Source organism: Panthera leo, chromosome B1 (assembly GCF_018350215.1).
Source record: "Panthera leo isolate Ple1 chromosome B1, P.leo_Ple1_pat1.1, whole genome shotgun sequence".
NCBI lineage: Eukaryota > Metazoa > Chordata > Mammalia > Carnivora > Felidae > Panthera > Panthera leo.
Window position 1 is genome coordinate 198,444,792 of NC_056682.1, and position 25,829 is coordinate 198,470,620.

General features: G+C 50.3%; 1 protein-coding gene across 3 annotated transcripts in view; it reads right to left on the reverse strand.

The window, feature by feature from the left end:
* STX18 (syntaxin 18) overlaps nt 1-25,829 on the reverse strand; it is a 119,486-nt gene that overhangs the window by 40,374 nt on the left and 53,283 nt on the right. For all 3 annotated transcript variants that reach the window (XM_042936907.1, XM_042936908.1, XM_042936909.1), the window contains exon 2: nt 8,280-8,347. In XM_042936907.1, coding sequence (XP_042792841.1) covers nt 8,280-8,347 — 68 coding nt within the window. The remainder of the gene's footprint in view (nt 1-8,279; nt 8,348-25,829) is intronic.

Below are 25,829 nucleotides of genomic sequence, written 5' to 3' on the forward strand. Positions count from 1 at the left end.
TTTCATTACAGACCTCAATTTACCGAAATATTAGATTCAATGAAAGGAAACCATATTAGGTATATAGGTCTGGACTAGTCAATTTACTTCAGGGGGAAAGGAGGAAGAAACTGGGAAGTTTATTTACAGGTTTAGAAATCTAAAAGAATATATGTATTTTTTAAAATTATTTGCTTGATCTGTATGTTAAAAAGGGGCAAGTTCAAAATCACAGAATACCGCTGGCACTCTGCCCATTACTTTAATATGCAGTTAAATGCTTCCTGAGGGTAAGGAAGAGAGAGAAGAGTGTAAATGATTTTCTACTCTGTTTCAAAGGTTACTGAAAAGGTATGGAAAACTGTTAAAGGCTATAGTCTTATTTTTGCTATAAATATTGCATAGGGGCAAGTACAGAACCCTGTCAACAGTATACGCCCAACAGACAGCACGGAATTATCCCGTTAATGTCTGGGCTTCAGATGTGAACACAGACCCTGCTCTCAGTAAACTACATCATGATGGGCAACATCCACGGGCTCACATATATGCTTGCACATCACAAAGGCGAACAGTTATGTAACGCCTTCCACGCATGAATACAACTCATTGTGTTAAGTGCTTCGCATATGTTTCCCCATTTATTTCTCAAAACTCTATGAGGTGGGAACTATTACACTTTTCATTTACACACGAAGCAACTGAGGCAGAGAGGGGTTAAGTAACTTGCCAAGGTCACACAACTAGTAATTAGCAGAGCTGGAATTTGAACCAAGGCATCCTGGCTCTTAACCACCACCCAGGGGGTCTCTCATGTCACAAAAGGGAAGAGTTCAGAAGACAGGACGCTTTTTTCCCACTAGTTGACGGGGAGGAAGGTGATCTACGAACCAAATCTTGAAAGGCAGGATGTGGCCATGGGGAGACCAGAGTGGACACTCTTACTAAGTAACGGGATGGAATCAGGAGAGAGCGAGCCTATCTGGAGAACAGTCAGCGGTTCGATTTGGCCAGAGCACAGAACAGGCAGAGCTACGAGCTCTTGGTGGGTCTCCAGTGCCAGCGGAAGGAGCTGCATTTTGTAGCCCATCGAAGGGCTCAGCCTCATGAAGATCAATGCGGCAGTATCTCATTAGATGGAATAGAGGGGGAAGATCAGTCAACGGGTTATCGAAACTAGACAGAGAATCCTGCCTTATTCATCTCTGTCTCCCTACGCTGTGTAAGAGGCAGGTGCTAGTACATTTCTGCTGGGCCGAAGTTTAAGAAAGGGGCACTGGGCAGGCTGTGGGTGATGGCAGGGACTGGGAAGAGGTGACGGATCGGAGACATAAAGCGGTCAGGGACGGAAGAGATGTTGGAGGCACAGCCTCATCAGCTCCGGGGATCTGGGGCCTGGGTGAGCAGCAGACATTAGTAGAAAACACAGAGGAGTGAAAGAGCTGGAAGTAAGGAAGAAAGAAACCGCCATTGAGGCTCGTCCTTATAATGCAGTTAAAAGGACAGAAGTACTGATCTGGAGACCAAATGTTCCATGACCGACACTTTGTTTTGAAAAAAGAAACCAGAGCAAATGGGCTTCTAGAATCATTTGATGATAAAATCTGAGGAAACTAAAGGAGATTTTAAGTAACAAAGAACGGCCTTCTGAAGTTCTAATGCTCTTATTTGAAGGACAAGGGAAAAGTCACTGTGACATGCAGTATGGTGGCCACAGACTGAGGCCACAAGCCACGGCCCGACCAGCTGAAAGAGCAGAAGACGGTGCCGTCTAGACGCTGCGGGAACAGGCCGCTTTCCCGTGACGGGCACTCAAAAACCACCTGCTTGCCCGGGTCTTGTCGAACTGATCTGACCATTTTAATCCTAACCTCCAGAGGGCCACTCAGCAAAGTCTGGCTCCAGGAAGGAGGCCGGGGAGTGGGAACGAGACCAAGGACAGCGGTGGCCAGTGTTAAGACCAAGAGTTAACTGCACACTGTGTAGCTGAGTTTAGGAACAAGTGGAAATCAGACAGACAGACACCACAAGACTGGCTCCATCAGGTGGGTCCCGAACGGTGCCGGGCAGGTGTGGTCCATGTGCCTTCCCTCGCTCCTTCTCCGCACCCCCCCCTCCGCCAGTGCTCCTCAAGCCGTCCTCAGGGTGAGCGATAACTGCTTCCTGGTTTTGGAGAATGCCCCCAGGCTCCCCCCACTCCTCCCGGCCTCCTCTGCTGGGCCCGCAGACACTACCTTCACTCCGCGTCCAGGGTGGATGTCCACCTACCAGCTCTGCCCCCCCTGACACCAGGGCAGCCCCCGCAATGCTCCTTCCCGCCCCTGCACCATCGACCATGTGCACACAGCGGCTAGTCGGGGCCAGCACAGAGCGAACGTAGCTACCTATGTTAGTTACCAATAGCATTTTTCCCCCGTCTACTGGATCTTTCCCCCAAATGTGGCATTATTCTCCCATTTTAAACAAATAAAATGAAACAAAACTTCTCAATTCCATGTCTCCTAAGAATTACTGCTAATTTCTCTCTTCTTAAAGGTGAAACTTCTCCAGTAAGTTTGCACCCAGGTCCCCAGTTTCCAGACCACTGTTTCTTGACCCCAATCCAAGGAGACTTTACTCTCCTCGCTCCCAGGGCACCAGCAGCCCCCACAGCGGCTCAGCCCTTACCCAGTTACACTGCACACACTGGGAGGAACCGGGGGCTTCCCCTCCCTGACTCAAGTTTTCTTCCTCTGGCCTCCACGACACCACCCTCCTGATTTCCTCCCACCTCACCCACTGCTCGTTTTCAGGCTTTCTGTGGACACCTCTCAGCCCCCTGAACACTTAAAGATGGACATTTCATGGCCCAGTCCCTGAAATCTCTCCACATTGCCCGCTGGGTGAGTTGGTCTGGTCTTGTGGCTTTAGCAGTGCAAATATCAGCTTTATGCCCACAAGTCCCAAACTTCTATCTCAGCCCAAACCTCTCCAAGAACTTGAGGCACGAATATCTAACCGTCCACTCAGATGTTGAATTTGTGTCACGAATGTGCCCCACCTTGAGCCCCTGCCTGCTCTTCTCAAACCCGCTCCTTGACTCGACCTTCAGAGTATTTCCAGAATCTGAACTCTTGTTATCACACCCACTGCTCTGTCTCTGGTCCACGATGCCATGACATCCCTCGCCTGGATTTAACTGGAACCTCCTTGCAGGTCTGCTGTTCTGGCCTCTCCTAACACAGCAGCCATACTGATGCTGTTACAAAGTGACTCATGTCCTATCACTCGTCCTTACAAGACCTTCCAGTGGCCTCCCCCCCCTTAGAATAGAAGCCAAGGTGTGTGCAAAAGCTACAAGATCCTTAAGATGGCCTGTAAGATCTGGCTCCTGCTGCCTCTCTGAGCTCATCCTCACCTAGGCCCCAACCCTCCTGCCCCGTCACACCAGCCTCCTTGCTGCTCCTGCAACGTTCCAGACATGCTCCTACACTGGGACCTTTATACTTGCTGGCTGCCCTCTTCTGGAATGTTCTTTCCCCAGATATTTGCATAAACTGATCCCTTCTTTTAGGTGTTTACTGAACGTCCCCCTCTTAATAAGGCCTGCCTTGACCTACCTTAATAAGACTGTATCCTTTCTGACGTTTTCTAGCCACTTTCCCCTCCCCCTCCCTCCTCCTAAAAGCACTTATCCTGCTCTAACACTCTGTATCGTTGACTTTTTAATTTTGTTTATCTGTCTTCCCCCACAAAAATCTAAGTTCCACAAAGGCAAGGACTTTTTGCCTGTTCACTGCTGTATCCGCATCATCAAGAGCGATGCTTAGGATCTGGCAGGCTGATAGATCGGTGCATCATAATCAAATACTTTTTGAACGACCCGACTCGGTGCATGAGGCTGATGGCAGAACAGGCTTGATATACGGCTGCATCTGTGCTCCTTAGGAGGCCCCCTGCAGAGCCCTTCCAGAGCCTTCCCTGGAAAACTTCAGGGGCAAAGGCAGTGACTGCATCCATCCTAGGAACAGACCCCTCCTAAGAGAGAAGGGAGTAGTGAGCCTGGGCCTCTCAGTCCTGGGCGTTGGGTGAGTCTCCTCTCTCCTCCCTGCGTGAGGCACCTTCCCACCCCCTGACCCCAGCCCCTCACTTCCTGGGGTAGAGTTGGAAGGACAGAAGGAAACCCCTTGGTTCTTGGAAAACAGATGGTCCTACTCTCAGCGGAACCTGGACCTCCCTGGCATCTCATTTTCTTAGCTAGTTTGGTTTAACCAAGGTCACGCCAGGTAATGCTAACAGAATGTGCCCTACGTAAGGTACACTCCATTCCCCCAGCCCCTCAGGCAGAGCGGGGAAGGGAAAACAGGAGCAGGGGGGCCTCTGGTCTTGTGCTCCTCCCCAACAGAAACTAGAAACACTCTCACCAGAAATGGAGGCGAAAAGGGGTCAGGGACAAATAAACAAGAAAGGTACCTCCAAGTGAACATGCACCCTGTGGGTGGAGCGGATCTATAAATGACTAATTCCAAGAACATTAGATTAACATCCTCCTACTCTCTATTTTGATTTAATGGAAACTCGGCTCAGGGAAACTGAAAAGGTCTAAAGGTTAATTTGATAAGACTGATTACTCAATTAAAAGGTGATGTTCCTTTAGGAACATTACCCGTTAACCTTTCGAGTTGGAAATTGACAGTATGGTTATTCTATTAGTAACAACAGAAACCAAGGAAGTTTCCCCCCCAAGTGGTATTGTTTTGTTGCCAAGACACTGCAGAAAAGGTACATCTACCAGAAGTGGAAACATTATTTTTAATTAAAATCATTCAAGAGATCCAGCCAGAGGCCACCTCATTGCGTGCTGCTCTGCTCTAGTAAAATGTCATTACTAAAAAAAAAAAAAAATTAAATGGGTCAATAAAGTCTGAGCTCTACATTATGGAAAAAATTACAGCTTCCTAATTATGTCAAACTAACATAGCTTTATGGGTCTGAAGGCAATTTTTCTTTCAATTCCATGATCATACTTCATCTAAAATGTTCCTGGCCAAGGCCAGCACACTGGGAGGCAGAAGTGGTCAAAGGCAGGCTGTGGACGTCTACACCGTCAGGAGGGGGGACCTGCTGGGGCACGACAAGGGCGGCCCTTATCTATCGGGAGAGAACGCACGTCACTGAGGGGATGCCTACCCCCTAGTCCTAGGTTCTATTAGGGACAACAGAAACCAAGGAAATTTTCCCCTCAAGTGGTATAGTTTTGTTGCCCTCATGCGGGAGGGCACTTCCCTGGGCACGGGCACGAACACGCACACGCATCTAGCCACAGCTCTGTTCTCTCTCTCCTCTCCGGGATCTGCTTGCTTACAGAGAACTGATGTCCTGCTGTCTTCCTCTCTCTCCTGTGCTATAAAGGGGCCTGCCCCACTCTCTGTGCTCCAGCGCCTGTGACCGTTCGGTGGCGGTCATGGCTGAGCGAGTCTAATTCAGGAGCCTTCAGCAAGGCCGCCCGCCCTCAGACCTAAGCTCTGCCCGCCCCCCCTGGATTTTTACCGGTGATAAAGTTGGTAACTCGTCCATCTCATCACGTTCACCTGACTCCTGCATGCCATCTCTCTCTCCTTCCCTCCCACCGCTGTTGGGCAGGAAGGAGACGCGTGTTTTTTATTAACTGACCACCCCCCCACACAAGTTCATTACAGGTCCCACGGGGTTCCAATCCTATTGCCGTTCCCCAGGGGACTTCTATGTGCCAGGAGCTTGAGCATCTCATGTAATCCTCACGAGAACATTATCCACATTTTACAAAAAAGAAAATAAGCACAAAGACGTGAAGCGAGCTCTAGACACTCACACGATTAACACTGGGCGTCAGTGAGACTGAACTTCGGTGTGCCTGACCCCCTGAGCCCACGTTCTTTCGAAGGGACGCGAACAGGGGTAGGATTGGAGCTCAGGATGCACGTGGCGGCAAAGAGCAGCTGCAACGGGAAAAATGAGTAAAAGACTGAGTTTCCACAATGGGGAGATGGATGAGTCGGGATCAAAAAGCCTCAGGGGCCAGAGCTCCGACACTCAAGCCACACAACCAGTAAGTGGCAGAGCGGGACTGGCCCCCAGAGATCTGGGGTGTCCATCTGTGCATCTGCCGCAGAGCAGCTGGGAAGGAGGAAGCCGTGGGCCAGCAGCTGGCTCTACCGGGCGACAAAGGGAGAGGGCTCGGAGCCGTCTGGGAACACGGATGCACACTGTGTGGGAGCTGAGCAGAAATAAATGCCTTTAACATCACTTTTATCATCAGAAGTTGAGGGGCGTCTGGGGGGCTCAGTCGGTTGAGCGTCTGACTTCGGCTCAGGTCATGATCTCGCGGTTCCTGAATTTGGGCCCTGCATCAGGCTCACCGCTGTCAGCACAGAGCCCACTTCAGATCCTCTGTCCCCTCGGCTGTCTCTACCCCTCCCCGACTCATGCTCGCGCACGTGCTCTGTCAAAAATAAATAAACATTTTTTAAGAAAAGGTGAAAACGACTGCCAAGTTACAGAGCAGCACCCTTTACAATCATCTCATAAATGCATGGAAATGCACTGCATTTCAATTATACTGTCTTGTATGAATCTCTCGACTAGCTGGTGAGGGATCATCAACCCCTCTGTTTAGAGCAGGGCTCTGCAAACGCTTTGAAAAGGGCCGGAGAGGGGCGCCTGGGTGGCTCAGTCGGTTAAGCGTCCGACTTCACTCAGATCACGATCTCGCGGTCTGTGAGTTCGAGCCCCGCGTCGGGCTCTGGGCTGACGGCTCAGAGCCTGGAGCCTGCTTCCGATTCTGTGTCTCCCCCTCTCTCTGCCCCTCCCCCGTTCATGCTCTGTCTCTCTCTCTGTCTCAAAAATAAATAAAACGTTTAAAAAAAAAAAAAAGAAAAGAAAAGGGGCGGAGAGTAAATACATTAGGCTTTGCAAGTTGCACGGTCTGCCGCAGCCCTTCACTTCTGCTGTTGTGGCGCGGAAGCAGCCAAAGATAATGTGTAAATGAATGGGTTTGGTGGTATTCCAATAAACTCTATTTGTGGACACTGAAATGTGAATCTCGTATCATTTTCATATGTGGTGAGATCTTAGTCTTTTCTCCAAGCTGTTTAAAAATGCGAAAACTATTCTTAGCTCACAAGCTGTACAAGAACAGGCAGCTGGGTGGACTTGGCCTATAGGCGGTAGTTCGCTAAGTCCCGGTTTGGAGAAAGACAGGGTTTTACAGATTAAATGACTTTCTCAGGTTCACAGTGCTAATAAGGGAGTGGGGTGGCTTGAACTAAACCAACATTTAAAACATCTGCCTTGTTGGACGCCTTTTCAAGGCAAAGGGAAGTTAACAATGGATTTCCAGGCAAGGCCTCTATAGCCACTTATGTGACCTAAGGGGTCAGGTACAAAGGGAGGAGCTAGAAAGAGAGGTTTATGCCAGTTTGGTTGAGTTTCCCAAAATGGCTATAGCTTCCACTCTTACGGACTATCAAATCAGTACTGGAGACACTCGCACACCTCGGGAAATGAAATTTGCACTGCCATCTAGTGTTGAGCTATTACTTTAACTGAGAGCTTAAAAAGAAGCTCTTCTTGGTACTATGCACTGAGAGTAAGAATTCTACGACATTCCGAAACCATACGAACAAAGCACATTTAAAAGTATAAAATTACTTATGATGTCATTTCGCACATCCCATCCAACTTCCTCGTGAATTCACACAGTAGGCCTGAAGCGGAGTCCCATGGCGGACAGTCCACCCCACCGCCAGGTATGAATGGAGGTCAGGAAGCACAGGAGACAAGGTGTCTGCCCTGCAACGCTCCTGTATCTGTTGAGAGCCGGAGTCCATTCCAGAAACCATTTTGGAAGGCTCAATCAAAATGCTTTCTCTCTTTTAAAAAAGCAAGCTAACCAAACCCTCTCTAGATGCAAGAAACGCACCGACATGACATGTTTACACGACCGGCAGCGTTCCATCGTGGGTTCCGTAAGTCCGTGCTGAGAGAGTGGGTCTCGTGTGTGTCTACGTGTTTCACAACGTGTGTGGCACCAACACAGATGCAAACGTGTGGCAGCATCGATCCTGAAGATCGTGCCATGGGGGGCACTGGGACTTGGAGGGTAGAGAAGAGCCTATCTTGGGGACGGGCGGTCCTTTCTGCCACCGACACCACGGCCGAACCGATCTTCCCCACGGCGACTCTGGGTGAGTAAGTAAAAAGTAAGGGCAAACGCCTCAAAAGGAATATAGGTATGGAAAAGAATTCAGTCACCAAAGCCATGGTAAGAAGTATGCACTTACCTATAAGCATTAATGTAATCTTTCCTGTGTTCCAGGAGAAAATCTCTCAGTTTGCCAATGTGTGAAATCTAGAATGAAAAGAAAGCAAACTGTTAACATGGGGGGGGGGGGGGGAGAGAAAGAGAGAGAGAGTGATATGGATATGTTACACTCATGTGTAATTTAAATTAATAGAGGATGGAATGCAGGTTATAGAAAAATTTTGAAGCCACAAACGGGACGACTTCGGTTTGGATTCTCATATGTAGCTGAGCCTTGAACAATGCGGGGCGAGGGGCGCCAACCCCCACACAGAAAATCTATATATAACTTTGGACTCCCCAAAAACTTAACTACTAGTAGCCTACTGTTGACAAGAAGCCTTACCAATAACATAAATGGTCAGTTCACACATATTTTGTACGTTATATCATATACTAAATTCATACAAAAAACCAAGCAGGAGGAAAGAAAATGTTATTAAGAAAATCATAAGAAAGATGGGGCGCCTGGGTGGCTCAGTCGGTTGAGCGTCCGACTTTGGCTCAGGTCATGATCTCACGGTTCCTGGGTTCGGGCCCTGCGTCGGGCTGTGTGCTGACAGCTCAGAGCCTGGAGCCTGCTTTGGATTCTGTGGCTCCCTCTCTCTGCTCCTCCCCTGCTCACACTCTGTCTCTCTCTCAAAAATAAATAAAGATTAAAAAAAAATTTAAAGAAAACCATAAGAAAGAGAAAACCCACTCACAGGACTATACTGCATTTATCCAAAAAAACAATCTGCACATAAGTGAACCCAGGCAACCCAAACCCAGGTTGGTCAAGGGTCATCTGTTGTCATTAACTTGTTGGTTAACTTTCCCAAAGTCGCCCCTGAACCTGTAAGTGTTGTGATAGATCCAGGATGTTATGAAGAGATGATCTCTAAGGAACGTCCAGATTAAATAAGATCATGCACGTCTAACATCTACACAGCACATGCTCAACAAAGGCCAATTCCTTTCCTCATGTGTCTTCTAAAACCACAGACAAAAACTGCGTCTTCCAAGTGTTCTGGGGACGGAGTCTAAGGCTGGAGATACCAGGTTTGCAGGTGGGGCCCTGCAGAGCAGCAGATTTAAAAGCTTCAGAGGCAACGACAGATTCCCACACAGCAAACCTCCATCTTCCCGATGGCCTACTTCCACGGATGAACCGAAAGGACACCAGGCACAAAGGACTGCCTCTGTGACGGCTGCCTCTGTGACGGCTGGGGACGAGCATAAGCGAACCCTACTCTAAAGCACCTACCGTGTGCCCAGGTACTGCGTGTGGAGCTAGGGATTACAAACTAAGTAAAATGAAGTAAAAAGAGGTGGGAAGAAGTCTAGGATCTTGGTCGACAGGGACAAAAGTGTTTCCAGAAGGAGAGACTGATTAACCAGGCCGGTGGCCTGCTTTGTCCTTTGACCAGCGCTCACTCGTTTTCCTAATGCCCCTGCTACCTCTTCCAGACATACACAACCCCGGCCTTGAAGGGTCCGCTGAACTTTCATCTTTTCCATGACAGTGTTTCTGTCAAGGCCAACTCAGCCTGTTTCTCGCTTTGCTCTCAACCTAAAAGCACTTCCACATGCCGCCCACGTGGCACCAAGTCACTCACGGCCATGGCCTCTGCTTCCCTGTCGGTGAACCGCACGGGCGGGGGCTGTGCAGCCCCCACGCAGGTCTCAGTGCCACATGGGGCACGGGGGTGGTCGACGAGTATCTGTGGAACGAGCGTATGTCTGAATACAAAGATAGTATTTATCACAAAGAAAACATTCAGCGTTTGTCTGGAGACAGGTCAACAGGGGATCGGTTCGGTTTCCCACAGGGTCTAGATAAATAATAAATCTGGTTCAGAAAAGGGCCTTCAGGCACGTGCAGAGCAGGAATCACACTGAAAATGAGGCGTGGCCACGGCACTCGCTCATTTGCTGGTAATGAACCAGGGTTGAGAGTCTGTCCGCTAGCCCTGCCCTGCTAGGTATTTTCACTCACACCACCTCGTTCTCTTCCCTGCTGTCCTGCTTGGGCACTCGCGGCACTGCTCTCCAACGGGAACCAGCGTGGCAAAGTGAACCTCACGGAAGCTAAGGGACTCACCCACCGTTACCCACTTGGCACGTCAGCGCGTGGCAGGGCTTACAGTCAAACGCAGGACCATCGGAGTCCACGTCCGACCTATTTTCCTGCACAACACAGCTACCTTCCTCACACTCTTATTCCTACTTTCCCCCTCAGCTGCCTTGCAAAATCTGCCTCTTAAGACTGTTGGGGAAAATACTCAAGAGAAGTACAAACGAAGTGTTTACTGCACCACACGTTAAGAACTGATCATGCTACCGTCCTGTTTTCGAACTTGCAACGGTTTCTGTCCCCTTGCCCTGCCACTGCCCGCAAGAGGCGAGGTAAACGGCGGATGCTACAGGACATCTGGCGGTGATGACTTCTGGATTTAAAACACACCGCAGCCAGGGGCACCCGCGTGGCTCAGTCGGGCAGCCGGCTCTTGATTGTGGCTCAGGTCACGATTTCATGGTTTATGAGATTGAGCCCCGCGTCAGGCTCTTTGCCGACAGCTTGGAGCCTGCTTGGGATTCTCTCTCCTTCTCTCTCTGCCCCAACCCTTGCTCCTTCTCTCTCTCTCCCCTTCCCTCCCTCTCAAAAATAAATAAACATTTAAATACACTGTAGCCAAAAGCAGCAGTTCCAAGGCTGATTTGCCAAAGGGCAGCCAACAAGTAACCTCCAGGCCTAAACAATGGAGTCAAGTCCAAACTCCCATAAAGCACTCAAGGCCCTTCACAGTCCAGCTCCACAAGTCCCGTGTGGCCTCAGTCCCTGCCACACTCCCAGCAGGCGCCAGGCTTCAAGTCCCAGAGTTGCCCAACACACACACCCATATGGTTCTCCTTTTCCCTGGAATGCCCTACCCACCTTCCCTCCTGCACAGACTTCTCCTCTTTCCCTCCCTGTATCTGCTCCACACCCCCGGGCACAGTCAGACCCCACTCCCCCACAAAACGTGGCACCTCGACCTCACCCCTTCCTTCATGACCACCCTTCATGACCACAGTGACTAATTTCAGACCAATTTCCCTTCAGTAGATGGCAAGCCCCTAGAGGGTGATGGGTCCCTTTCCCTTTCCTGTGCTTATCAGGCACAGTTCCCGGAGCAAAGCAAGCCTCAAAAACTGTTACTGAATGTTAACAAAACAGTGGGTACCCGATAAGCCCTAAAGAACTGTGTTTGCTGTTGCAGGTACAAAAATGCCACCCTCCCCCTGCAAAGGCTTCCAAGTCCTGTGAATACGTTCTGTTAGAAGGCAGAGGAGAATTAACATAGCACATGGAATTCAGGTTCTCATCAGTTGACCTTAAAATAGGGAGATTATCCTGGCTCATCCAGTAGGAAGGCCCCATATAATCACAAGGTCCTTAAATGTCGAAGAGGAAGGGCAGGAGGGAGGGCAGAGTGATGCAGTGGGAGGAGGACTGGTTGCTCTGGAGACAGAGGAGGGAGCTGAGGATGCAGTTGGCCTCTACAAGCTGGGAAAGGTAAGGAGACAGGTTCTCCCTTAAGTCTCTCCAGGAAAGAACGCTTCCCTGCCCAACCTTGATTTCAACCTACAAAGTCCCGTCTTGGACCTCGGACGACAAAACCATAAGATAATACACTCTTGTTGCTTTAAGTCACCGGGTTTTTGGTAAATTGTTACAACAGCAGAAAGAAACTAATACAATGTGTCCTAATTTAAGCTGCTATAACAAAATACCACAGGCTGCGTGGCCTAAACGACAACACGGTCTCACAGTATTGGGGGCTGGGAAGTCCTGGATCAAGGTACCAGCAGACGTGGTCTGGTGAGAGCCCTCTTCCCACGGCGCAGAGAGCTGCCTTCTTAACCCACCCTCACATGGTGGGGAGGTGTCATTGCCAAAGACAGCTTATTATATTTCAACAATTCTATTATGGCTCTTGTATTTTCAAATTTGCAGGGGTGTGAGCACTTGTATGCTTTGAATTGTGAATGTTTCCACATCTAGTGGTAACTTTAAAAGAATCACTTATGTGTGTGTCCAAAGAGAACGCCCCTCACTTTTAAAAGGAGAAAGGCCATTCCGGTGTCAAGTTTGACAAGGAAATCGGAGTAAAATGGAAATTTTATTGCCCCATAAAGATCTAAACTAGTGTCGATCTCTTAGTCTTGGTATCGCTGAACGACATGGAGGGGGTGAGGAAGAGTCTCGGGAGAAGGAACAGGTCACTGGAAGGGTCTCTGTGGGACCAGGTGAGTGACAAATGCAAGGGTTGAAAACAGGGAGTATTTTGGGGACTGAACCATGTTGTGGGGCACATCACAGCCTTGGGCAGGTGAGGGACACCCCATTTTCACAGTTCTGTGCCTTCGTGACTGCTCTTGCTCTGCCCAGAGCAGCTCTCTTCACCCCAACCCCATGCCACCAGAAGAATCCCTGCTCGTCCTTCCAGGTTCCACTTAAATGTCACCTCCTCCGTGAAGCCTTCCTGAACACCTTTCTTAGTATTTTACAGATACCTGTTAGCACTTTCCATTGAACATAACAAGTATTTATCTGTGACCCCCCCACTAGACTTCAACTGAGCCCCGTGAGGTCAGGATCTATGCCCTATTCATTTTTGTATCTGCAGCAGAGAATAAATGTTGGAAAAGGAAAAGGGCGGGGGGCGGGGGGGAGTTTGTGGGGGGCTGGAAATCCAACAGAAAGAGCTTCAAGATCTGATAAGTCCTGACGTATGAGTTGGGTCAAAAAGGTATCAGACCTGTCACAAGATTGTACCTACACAACCGTGTGAACCAACCAACAAAGGGGGGCACACCGGCCGTCTGTGCGTGTTTCTCCTGGAGTCAGCACGGTGCGCGCAGAGGGGCAGCGCGAGCACTAAGGTCCGAGGATGCACAGCCTGGCACGCTTCACAGGAGCCGGTCTGCTCTCCCGCCACGGAAGGAAGAGTTCTCATGCCCACCGGCTGTGGCTTGACTACATTGCTACATTGTACGAGAAGCGTCCACCGTCTCCAACATAAAACACAGTTTAAAATGAGACGTGAACTGCAGGCTGAGACAGAAAAGGAATGCAGGAGGTATTTAATATCTGAAGCACTATGATTCACTTCCCTGTTTTTAAAATCCTTCTCTTTTAGAGAAATACACTGAAAATTTACCAAATAGGACACCTGGGATTTGCTTCAAAACAACATGGAGAAGAGGGGAGCATCAGACGAAGCAGGACGGGCCGTGGGCCGGTAAGAGGTGAGGATGGGCACATGTGTACCTGCGGCTTCGTCATCCATCCTGTCTGCTTCAGGGAGTATCTGAAGTCTCCCTTAATAAAAAAACATTTTAAAGCATCTCCCATTTAGCGCTTTCTTCCCTTAACACTTTTAGTCATTTTGTGTGCAGATTTTCTGCTGTCCACACTTGAACCAACAACTCAATTCCACACACAATCTCTACCGGCTTTATTTCTAAGTACTTGCAATCTTTGCTTAGAATTCCATTTATCAGGGTGGACGCCCCTTTCAAAATCCAAAACCGTCACCGAGAAAAGACGGTGTACCAGGCTTTTCCCAGAGCTCTTCCCGTTCCCAGAGCTGCGTGCACTGGCTCACCTGACTCTCCCAGGCGAGATCACAGGGGACAGCATCAAGCCTATTTTACAGGTCACAACACGGAGTCAGAGACGGGACAGACCACGTGCTGAGGGACACCTCGGGCTGAAGTCTGGCTGGAGCCCTGGCGTTCTAAGTATCAGGTTTGCGTTCTCAGCCTCCAAATTAAAGCACACATTGTGGACAGGTCACAAGCGCAGTTTTCCAGCACAGTATCCACAAAGGGATGACTGGGAACCGAGAAGAGCATCCGAGCGAGTAACGTCCAGCTGTTCCTTTCTTCTCATGTCCCGTGTTCAGCAAAGCACCACACACGTGATTACAGCCGACGGCGACCGTCACTCACTGAGCACCAGCCACGTGTACCAGGCAGTGCAGAAACTGCTCGGCACGGGCTGCCCTTTACTCTCCCCAGAGCAGCCGGATGAGTTAGACATGACCCCCGTTCCCATTTAAGCAACATGAAAACTGAGGCCATGCAAGGTTACAAGGCTAGTAAGACGCAGAACGGGGTGGGGGGGTGGTGGCACGTGGGTGGCTCAGTCGGTTAAGCATCTGACTCTTGCTTTCAGCTCAGGTCGTGATCTCACAGTTCCTGGGTTTGAGTCCCGTGTCGGACTCTCCACCGACAGTGCGGAGCCTGCTTGGGATTCTGTCTCTCATCTCCCTGCCCCTCCCCAACTCGCACTCTCTCTTAAAATAAATATATAAACTTAAAAAAAAAAACCAAAACAAAACTGAGACTGATCACAGGTCTCTGTGACTCAAAGGCGAAGTCACTTATCCTGTATTATTCTGTCAAAAGACTACTAATATTTAACTTAATGAAGTTTGACATCCTTCTTCCCAGTAATAGAAGCTGGGTTTCGTGTGAGAGTATTTGTGTACAATGTTGATCTTAAAAAACGTGTTTAACTACAGCGGATACAGAAGGATCTGCAAGAAAAGCTTCCACACACAACGCTCGTTTTAAAAGTCACCTATATGTTACAGTACGAATATTCACATATCGGAAGAGAATGTTGCCACTGGCTCCAGCCGTCTCCTCCCGGGTCGGCTGCTGGGTCTCGCGTTCTGCGACACGGCAGGCTTGGAGTTGGCAAGGCCACCTGGATGTCGGGGGGGAAGGCCCACAGCCATGAGCAAGGAAACAGGGCAGTCAGGAATAACAGCAGTCTTCCTGATGCTCAGCTCATCCTGAGCTTCCTTCAATCCTTAAACAGCCTCAACATACGGCTTAAACGAGCAATGAAGGCAATTTCCCCAACGGCTTTTCTTCCCTGCGTTTGAGTTCCCCTGCAGCCACCTTTAGCCCTGGGCGGACGTGGGCAAAGGAGCCGACTCTGGGCACATGACTGCGGGTCTGGGTGGAGCAGGGCGGGCAAGAGAGAGAAGGGCAAGAAACCCAGGGGGTTGGCAGAGACTCCTGGGTTCTGACCTCTGCTTTGCCACCCCCTGCTGAAGGAGACCCTGCCCCCCCACTCCCGAGGCTTCAGGTGCAGGGAGACTTCAGTGGGACCAATATCCTGGCCTCAGAGGGAAGAGGAGCCACTTAACTGGTTTATGATTTGGAGAAAGGAGAATGGGCATGCTCGGCTCCTTCTCGCCCTCTCCGTTTTTCCCATCAGCCAGCCAGCCAGCAGAGGGGGGATATTCTGACCCAAGCTCCCCCCATATTTCACTACGAACCTAAAGCCAGGCTCCCTGTGTGGATTTTCCTGTTCTAACTCCTGTATTTCTCTTTCAGGTGGTTCCAAAATTGGGCTGAGAAGAAAGGGGTGCTCTTATAGGCTCCCCTAAACTCTTAACCTTTGCCAACTGAAGTTTTGAGCAAGTCGCTTAATCTCCCTGGGCTTCACTACAAAGAGAGGGTGGAGAATGCAGCTTTCAGGAAACAGCAGTAGCACGAGCTACCTGCCAGCTTTTACCAGTGTCAATACCACGCGTCCATTATCGCATTTGCTCCCGACGGCCCTGTGGGTAGGCTCCACTATAATCCCAGGTCACAGATGAGAGGACATGGAGGGTACACATCCCAGGTAAGCGGTTCGAAACCAATGGGAGACTGTGACTCCCAAAGCAAGTGCTCTCCAAGTCCACCCAAAAGATGACCCCGCCGTCCCATCCGAGCACGGCAGGTCTGTGAGGCTTGCTTTTACCACGAGTGTAGAAGGGACATTTTGAGATCAGAAGTACCCAAAGCTGAGCCGAGCTGTTCCGGTTCAAGGCCTGGTCTCCAGCTATGGGACAGCACAAAGCTAACAGCCACACTCCAGGGTCGGCCAGGATCTGGCCTCTTTAGGAAGTTGATACTTAATCAAACAAGCGATTTGAACTGCATTCTGAAACTACAGGTATTCATGTGACCCGTTCCTTTCTTTCTCTGAACATAAATTCACTTTTAAGTGGCTATATTTAAATAAGACTAATTCCCAAAATCATCAAGACGTTGAAATTCTCTATAACCCATCTACCATAAAAAGTGTGCTTCCTAATCCAGATGCATTTGACAGGGGAAAAAAAAAAAAAAGACTGTCACATCACCTGTCCTCGTACATACAAGGTTTTACCAGGAGGGACCAAACTAAACCCCTAACATCCCAGCGTGCACACCAATGAAATCCTGTGAGGTACCCTGGGTGAGCCTGGGCCGCAGACATGGATGGTTTCCCACAAGCATATTGTTGAGCACGGAGGGGAAAGCAAGGTCGCCCAAAGCACATACTGCATGATGCACTTATGGAAAAGATACGAAATCATACCTAACGTTGTACACATACACAGAGAGGAAGTCGGAAAACTGTTCTTCAAAATACTGACGGTTGTCTGGGTGGTGAGATTTGGAGATTTTGCTTTTTTCTTAAAACCTTTTTGTACTTTAACATTTTTCTATAATCAGCATGTATAATCTTTGTAGCCAGACAAAAAATACTTCTGGACAAAAAGGCAAATCTTCGCACACACTTCCTGACAAAGTGCACAGGGACTCCCCATTACCGACAAATCAGGCCTGATTCCTTAAGCCCGAGGCCCTGGGTGTCCCTCTCCCTGTGGACATCTCCAGATTCGAAGCCCACCCCCCGCCCGATCCCAGTCTTCTTGCCCCAAGCCCTCTGCTCAAGTATGATGCCTCCTAAAAGCCTTCTCTGCCACTCCCAGGCCAGGTCAAGGCCCTCTCCTGCACGTGGATCTCTTTCAGAGACGTTAGCATCTTGTGAAATGTTTTCGGGTCTGTCTGACGTAAGCTGCTCAGGCGCACGCCTAGCCCAACGCGGTTCCCCGAGGGTGATTCCATGTTCCGAACCAAACCCATCTTCTACCCCTTTCAGCAACTAAGAGTAGGGTTCAACCCCATAGCGCGGCGGCTCATACTTCCCGTTATCCACTAGATGGCGACCCAAGTCTTACAGCTGTAGTACTGACAGGAACTCTCAAACACATCACCACGTTTTCCCAAGGGCTTTTAAAATTTCTCTGGTTCTTTGTTTTTTGATCTAGAATCAAAGCATTATTAAAGGTTAACTGTTCTGTGCAGGCCGAAGCTGAGACGCCATTGTTTGGAAATCTACACGTGCGCTCGGATGAGCCCAAGTCGACGTGCAGAGACCGCGCTGGAGGCAGGTTGGGCACAAAGGGAGCTCCAGGGGCAGGAGCATGGCTGCCATCTGCCATCCCAGGCGGCAGGCCCAGCTCTGTCTGGGTGGGTCGCCCACAGAACAGTCCTGCGAGCTGCTCCTTCCCGGGGACTTTGTAAATTACCCAAAGCGAGATACACCGTAAAACAAAAAGCCTGGTACAAAACGGTGGGATTCTTCTCAAAGGACGGCTGCCTTTTAACTGGGGAGAGTTCAAAGCGGTCACAAGTGTCCTTTGCTGGTCACAGCAGTGGTTTGACTTGCAAGCCACCCCCCACACTCCCCCCCCATGCTAGGAATTCTGTTCTGCTGGCACTCACAACACTTCCAACAAAGACCTGATTGATTATGAAACACTAAGTACCGATTTGCATAATTTGCCTCTGCAAGAAACAACCATTGTTCAAGATTAAAGAGACTCCAGTAGGTCCCTCTGGCATATTGTAAAAAGTTCCCTGTAACACAAAATCATTATTTTTGTTTCATTCAATCAGTGGACACAGCTTGCTGTTCAGTTTAGTATGCAGCCAAAGGCACAGCCAGAACCACCGTTGTATAAAGTGTTTGCCAACTACTGATAAGCTAACATGATTTTTCACAAGGACTGTGTTCCCAAGTTTAATTTGGAGGCCCACTAACTAAATCTGAATCCACTCCCTTCAGCCATAATTGAAAATGCATCGATACCAATTACAGCTACAAGTTCAGAACCAAGGCGCCTCTGGAGCATGGCGACCCTGCTGCAGTCACGCTGTGGGTCCCTGTGCCAGAGAGGCTCCCCGCTGACTTGTCACCCACAAAAGAGCCTGGCAACGCCACAGAAATTCCACCGGTGCCAGGTCGCAGCAGCTGGTCTGTGAAGGGACCGCATACATGAAGTGGCCCTTTCTTGCTTCCTTCTTTTCTTCGGCAACTGTTTGGGAAGCAAGCGCCACGGGCTGGGCCCCTCCCAGCACTTCCCCCCTAATTTCTATTGCATGACACCACCCTTGGATGAATGCAGGGTACTGAGGGGTGACAGTCACCGCGGCAGTGCTGGCCACTCTCCACCCGTCCTCACAAACCCCTGAGGAAGCTCCCTGCCCCTGCCCTTCTCCAAGGAACCAGCAGTCTCCCTCTGCTTCCTGGGACCCCACGCTCTCTCCCTCTCTCCGGGTTCTCTTCTTAAGCCTCTGGCAAACTTTTCTTTGCCTTCGTTCATCGCTTCCTCTGCCTTTGCTACCCCGTGAACCTTACTCAGGCTAGACTCACTCACTCCCACCCCCAGCTTTATTCACCATCTACAGAACACTCCCACCCAGCCTCTGCCCTGCTCCTGTGTTCCAGCTGAGCGCATCCAACCTCTCCTGCGGGTCCGCTGGTGCCTCAAGAGCAACGTGGAGTGTTAATTATCCAAACACTCACATCCAACCCTCCTGGCCACTCGGTCCCTTCTGGTCCCCTTCCTGTTCCCCCAAGGAGAAAGAGCCTCTCTCTTGCTTCCTCAAGATAGAAAGTCTCAGGGCTGCCCTCTTTTCTACCCCACAAATTAAACTGGTCAGGCAGGCCCATCCATTCAACTTGTTCAACATCCGCCAAAGGAATTGAACCACTGGCCACCCTCTCCTCGGCACTTCCTGCACCACCACCCCCACATTCCAGAGGCGAAAAGCCTTTCCCTGAAGCAGCCTCCTCTTCTGCCTCTGCACTTTGGCACCTACTGTTCCCTCTGCCTGGAATGTCTTCTTTCTATCTGTCTTCTACTCAAATGTGCTGGGCCCAAGGAAGAATTAACATGGCATTCTGGGTTCGCTGCCACTTTCTCTGCAAAAAGCCTTCCTTGAGGCATGCTGTATCTGTTAGCTGGACGTTATATACATTACATACATTGCATATGCATGCATAAATATATACTTGTAGACATACAAAGTGCTGTGTATCCCCAGTCTGGTAACTTCCTTAGAAGACACAAGGCGATTGTGACCTACAGAAAACTGTCTTCGGTAGCTAAATAACCTACTCTGGATATTTGCTAAGAACCAGTGCCACCCTGGACTGTACTTGCCAGAATTCAGCATGTGTTGACACACAGACAGACAGACACGTGGGGAGTGGGAGAATGAGAAATGTGTACACGAAAGATGAGAGAGACTGGTGTTCCTAGTTCTACTGTCAGTCCTGAGCAGCAGAGGGGAGGGGTGGTTAAACAAGGAGACAAGGATGATTAACATTTGTTGGGATGAATTTGGCAGCCTCACTTCCCATATTAGCAACCTGAAAAGTACCGCTTCTGATAAATATTAAGCTTCTATCCCTTTAAGAAACTTAGAAACCAAGAAAAGAAAAAGAAAAAGAAAAGAAAATCTTAGGTTCTTAGTGTTAGCGAGATCATCGAAGAACTCAGGACCTAATGTCGAAACGTGAAGAGCCCATACAACGTTGAATGACCCACGGGGCTCAATGCAACTTTCACTTTTAAACAGGTCTCGGACCTCTTCAACCTCGAGCAGCAGCAGCAGCAGCTTATCACGGGCTCAGCCTTTCCCCCCTCATTCCTCTGGCCCCAACCTTCTCTCTCCAGCTCCTTATCTTCTCGATCACACCTTAATCTAATTAGACATTCTCATCCTCACTCTTCTGGCGCCCCAAACTGCACTCACTTGGCATTGCTAGAACATTCCCATTTCCAAACTGTCCACTCCCGGCCAGTCTGGCTTTGCTCTGTGCCTCGCGCGCGCTACGTGATACACAGAGCACGAAACAGGTAAATCTCTCTTCTCTTCCTGGATTCTCAAGACCAGAAGGGGCCTGGCAGACGCTTACTCCTTTGATGGTGGGGGGCTCACCATCTCTCCCAGGTCGCCCGTTCTAGTTGGAACAGTACAAAGTTTTTTGTCCCTCTGAATCAGGTTCAGCTCGTGGGGCCCCCCTCCACTCCCTACGTGAGTCTTCTCTCTTCTCTAAGCTAAACGTAGTCAAGACACTCAAGCTTTCTTTAGTCTCCTCTGAATGCTGCAAATTACGGGCCTCAAAACTCAAATGCAGTTCACAGAACGGACTCGATATTCTGTGTGTCAGCAGGAAATGCAGGGGAAAGCAGAAACATCACCTCCCTTATTCTAGCCTTTAGGTTTCTATTAATGCCACCGAAGAGTCTACTCACTTCCATGTCACTGGGTCAGGACGACTTAATAGCTAACATTATTTCTTTCACGACTGGTGCTGCTAATCTCCACCTTCACTATATTCCTATTTTCCCCTGGCTTCCTGTTATTTGCCACTTGACCACCCTGCCATTAAAGACACCTGTAATTAAAAATAATTTTAAAAATGGGATGAAAATGGGGCTGGAAAAGCATGGAATTATTATAGTCCCCTCCAGCTCCCTGAGCTGGACAACCAGCCCAACCAGTCACACAGGCCCCAATAGTCCAAATCCTCAGTCCATTAAAAAAAAAAAAAAAAAGTCTCCTCTACAAAATATCATGGAGACCTTGTTAAGTGCCTTCTGAAAGCAGATCTCCTCAGCTACCTGCCTAGCAACTGACACTAATGAGGCTGGGGGGAGGGGGGGGGCGCGGGGAGCAGTATGGCTCCTGCTTTGTAAGCCTGTGCTGGTTAATCATCACTACTTTCTTCTCTGTGTGCCTGGAAAGCTTTCTTTTATTTGTTCCCTTGACAAATATGTAAGACCCAGAACGGGCCAGGCACAGTAAGAGAGGAGGTAATAAAGAAGAGAGGGAGGGAGGACGACGAATACAGGAGGGCTTCCAACCCAAGGTTCCTACATGACCTCACACTGCTTTTCAGATCCCCTCCAAGCCCTGTCTGGTCCGGAGATTGTGCACAGAGCACGTATTCAGAGACTGTGTGTGTACAATGCGTGCAGAGAAACTGAATGTGTAGAGCTGGGATTTTGTGTGTGCAGACACCGTGTGTGTGGAGACCGTGTGTGCAGAGACTGTGTGTGGAACGTGTGCAGACAGAGCTGTGTGCAGAGACGGTGCGTGCAGGGTGCACGGGTGCTGCGCTGCCCCCAGTCCCGGTAATTCAAGCACAGACTCTACAGAGGCGAGTTCTCATCCAGCTCTGACGCTGGCGATAGATACACGGTCTTGCTGCGCTTACGTTACTTCTCCGGCCCTGACCTCCGAACAAACGAGAAGGACTCTGAAGGCCACCACAAGCCCTCGATGAAAGTAATGTCCGTGGAGGGTCTGACACCGCGTCTGGCACGTAGCACCTGCCCAAACACTGTAAGTTTTCTTCCCCTGCTTCCCCTTCATCCCCGCTTGAGTCCCACCCACGAGGCCAGGCCGGTGTGCAATGGGGACTGCGTGGGGCAGCGAAGGGGAGGGGAGCTGTAGAGACCTGGGCCACGCTAAACGGCTACGGCCTCTCACCAAGTTGCAGCACCAAGGAGTGTGGGAAGTTGCAGAGTCAGAAGAAGAAAAACCTGGATTCGGTGCAAACCCAGCACCATCGGAGGACTAGTAACTAACACTTACTGGGTGCTTGCTCTGTGCCAGGCACCAGGCTCGGAGCTTGAGACGCACATACTGACTTGCTTAACCCTCATACCACCGCTCGGGGTTGGGGGGCTGCCCCCCTGTGAAAGAAAGAGAAAGAAACTGAGGCCCAGAGAGAAGCCGCACACACTGCTCGTGGCTCCACAAAAGGTCGCTGACATAGCACAACGCGGTCCCAGACAGTCTGGCCGCTGAGCCAACGAGAACCGCCTCCATGGTGATGGGCGGCCCCCACAGCCTCCGCGGGCGGGAGCAAAGGCAGCCAAGGGGACACAGGGCAAAGAGCAAAGGGCAGTGGCAGAGGCAACCCGACCCAGGGTCCGTTCCACGAGGGCGGGGCATCTGGAGAAGCCTTTCTGGAAAGCAGCTCAGGGGAAGCTCACCTGGGCACAACCCACTCAGGAAAAGGGCTGAACTTGGCCTCGTGCCGCTGTCCCTCGGGACTCTGGCCCCCTCCACGTCCAGCTTAACACTAGTGCACGAGGTGAAAAGCACGTGACACCTACACGACACAAAAGGCCACACCGGGTTCGAACACACCTTCTCGCGCCAAGTCCCCCCAGAGTCAGAAGGGATTGCTGAGTCCTCAGCTGTGCATCAGAGGAAGCGACTGGTTTGAGCTCAGGGGCCACGAAGAGCGCAAACTGGATGCTAGATGCTGGAATCACAGGAGGTGAGCGAGACACCCCTACGAGAAGAGGCCCGGCGCAGGGAGCCAGCCCCCTCACCCTCAGCCCTCGCCAGCCGGGTGCGGAGCGGACGACGGGCACCGCCGAAACGGCATTTCTGTCCTGGCAAGCACTCAGCTTCCTGTCAGTCCTGTGTCCCGGCGGGATGCGCCTCCAGTGTCCCTCCCCTGCACCCCAACACACTCTCCTCCGCATCTTTCCTCCTTTTTCTCAGTGCAGGTGCTCTCTTCCAAAGAGCTGTCTCCAGACTCGCCGCACGCTTTCCCCGCCACCTCCGTTCACACCTGCACCCCACAGGCCGCCCGTGCCCATTCGGCTCCTTTGGAGAACACAGAGTGCTTCTGGGCAGGCGTGCTGGACGGGCAGGGTGGGGGACCCCGCTCCCGAGCCAGCTCTAGGACCTCAGGGTCACTGCTCTGGGCCTCGGTTCCTCACCCACACGCTCCGAAGGTTAGACGACAACGTCCTTTTGACTCAAACACGGAGATACCTTTTGGTGCTCGATCAACTTCAAAGTTCCTTATGACCGAACCCTGCTGGCTTCTTTTCAGTCCTTTTATGCTTTCCTGGCTGCTCAGCATGAGTCTAAGGGTATATGTACTTGGGATCCTCATTCATTAGGGTTATTGTTATTTCTGGCTCAGGGATTTCAGCCATAGAACCTTGGAAAGTCTGGTGATAAGAAATTAGGAACATTTATAATTGCATGATAAGATGTAGGTGAAATAGAAACAAAAGAGGTAACTGGCTTGTACATATCCTAAATGTTGCTGGGTAAACTTGCAACAAAAATGATGAGGACACACATGTAATGCCTGCTATTAGAGAAGAGCTATCAGGACTTTGTGCAAAGGATGCCACCTGACCTTCATCAGAACCCTGTGGTGGGGGGGGGGGGGGGGGGGACCACTATTATTCCCTCTCTCTAGAGGGGAGGGGCAAAATAATGGGCTCAAGGTCTCCGTCGGAAGGGGGAGAGCCGTACTCCTACCTCTCCTGGCTCTCACTGTGCCCTTCAGAACTTTGACAAGAGGGTAAGAGGAAAACGCACTCCATTTATATTTTAGTTCCTCAAATTAAAACCCCAACCCTCTCTCTAAAATTATTGAGACAGCTTACAAAACAAACTGTGAAATTCAAATTTGAGTTTCATTTTCTAGGCAGGGGGGTTATATTCTTAACCTCTTGAGCCGCCTTCCAGAAAGAATCATGAAATATTTTATGGCTCCTTACCTTTTTCAAGGGCACAGACGCCTCGGAGATTCTGGCAGAAGCTGTGTATCTGATCTCTTCCCTAAAGAAAATAAATATTGCCACAGGCACAAAACCATTTTCTGCTTTCCATTCTGAGAGTCAGAGGAACTCGGTTAAGGAACTTGGAACCACAGGAACTCAGGTCAAGAACCTCTGGTGTTGAAACACGGTTCAACCAACAGACACAAGCACGGGAGGGTACAAGCTTTCTGCAGACTTCTGGGCGGAAGGCAGCATTTCAGCTCGGCGCCCAGAGACAGCAGTCGGCTGCCCGTCTGCGGAGTCGTCAGCACGGGAACGCTGACCAGTCACACCGAGGGATGGGTGGAGAAGCGCGGGCCCCAGGGCCTCCAGGGCCGGGGACGGACCACGGGCAGGACGGCCACCACACGCCCGCCTTACAACGTGTCATCAGCGTCCTAAACGGTTGGTGTTTACCACGTGTCAGGCGCCGCGTGAAGCCCTTGCATTTGCGTAACAGAGGGAAACGGCCGAGGAAACCGAGGCACAGAGTCGTCGAGGAACCTGCCCAAGGTCCTACCGCCAGCAAGGTGAAAAGCCGAGGTCCGTGTTCCAAAAGACACTCCAAAGCCTCCGCTCTTAACTTCGTCAGCCTGCGCCCCAAACTCGGGCCCTTCGACGTGAACACCTGAGCTGAGGACCAGAGGAGAGCTTCCAGGGAGCCCTTTGCCGCCTGCCCCACAGCAAACTCACCGAGACGGAGCAGTCCGCTTCGCTTATCAGCAGCTCCAAAAGCCCGTGCTAAATGTCTTCTAAAGCCAGCCAGGCCGTGCTAGAAAATACTAAGCACGTAAAACACACCTCCACTCCACGGCGGTGCCTTCCGTATCCCAGGAATACGTTTGCTCCTTTTTGCGGTGAAAATTAAAAGGCTTTTTTAAAAGCATGTGTCCAAGAAGAACTGTGTCAGATTCGTTTTGGATTCCCAAAGCCTGGCAGGGTTCCTAGCTCCACAAATGCTGCTGAATCAGTGCTATATTTTATCAAGAATGTGTCATTCTAAAATACACATGAAGGAACAGCCGTTCCTAAAACAGGTGGTTACGATGTATTAAAAGTTTAAAAAACTACGGAGTTTTCTCACACGGGTTTTGCAAATGTCTCAGTGTATACCAAAGGCACACTCCCCATGTAACAAGCAGCCAACGACTGCACACAGCTGGTAATCAAAGCAACCCTCCCTGCGTAAGGTGAACAGATTAGCAAGGGCATCAAGTGTGTGACCACAAACAGGTTCTAGCCCAAAGGCAGCTTTCTTTTTAAATTTTTTAATTTATTTTGAGACAGAGAGAGACAGAGCATCAGCAGGGGAGGGGCAGAGAGAGAGGGAGACACAGAATCTGAAGCAGGCTCCAGGCTCCGAGCTGTCCGCACGGAGCCCGACGCGGGGCTTGAACTCACAGACCGCGAGATCATGACGGGAGCCAAAGTCGGACGCTTCACCTACTGAGCCACCCAGGCGCCCCGCCCAAAGGTAGATTCTTACTAGGAAGGTTAAATAAATGCACTCAAAAACAGGAAATGCTGCCCTACTGACATTTTTTAAACCATCTTTTTGTTTGAATTATAATATCAACCGTAAGAAGGAAACGTTTGCGAGGATGACAAGGACCGGCACGTACACCTACAGGAGTGGGAAGACCGCACATAAAACTGACATCCCACCAGCTGCTCCCAGTCTCATTCTCCTGGGATCCTAGCCCTGGGTAGAAATTAGGAGCCGGGAACAACACAAATCCCCTCACGTGCAAGCCCCGGGCACAGGCTAGTTCTCCCAATCTTCCACCCAT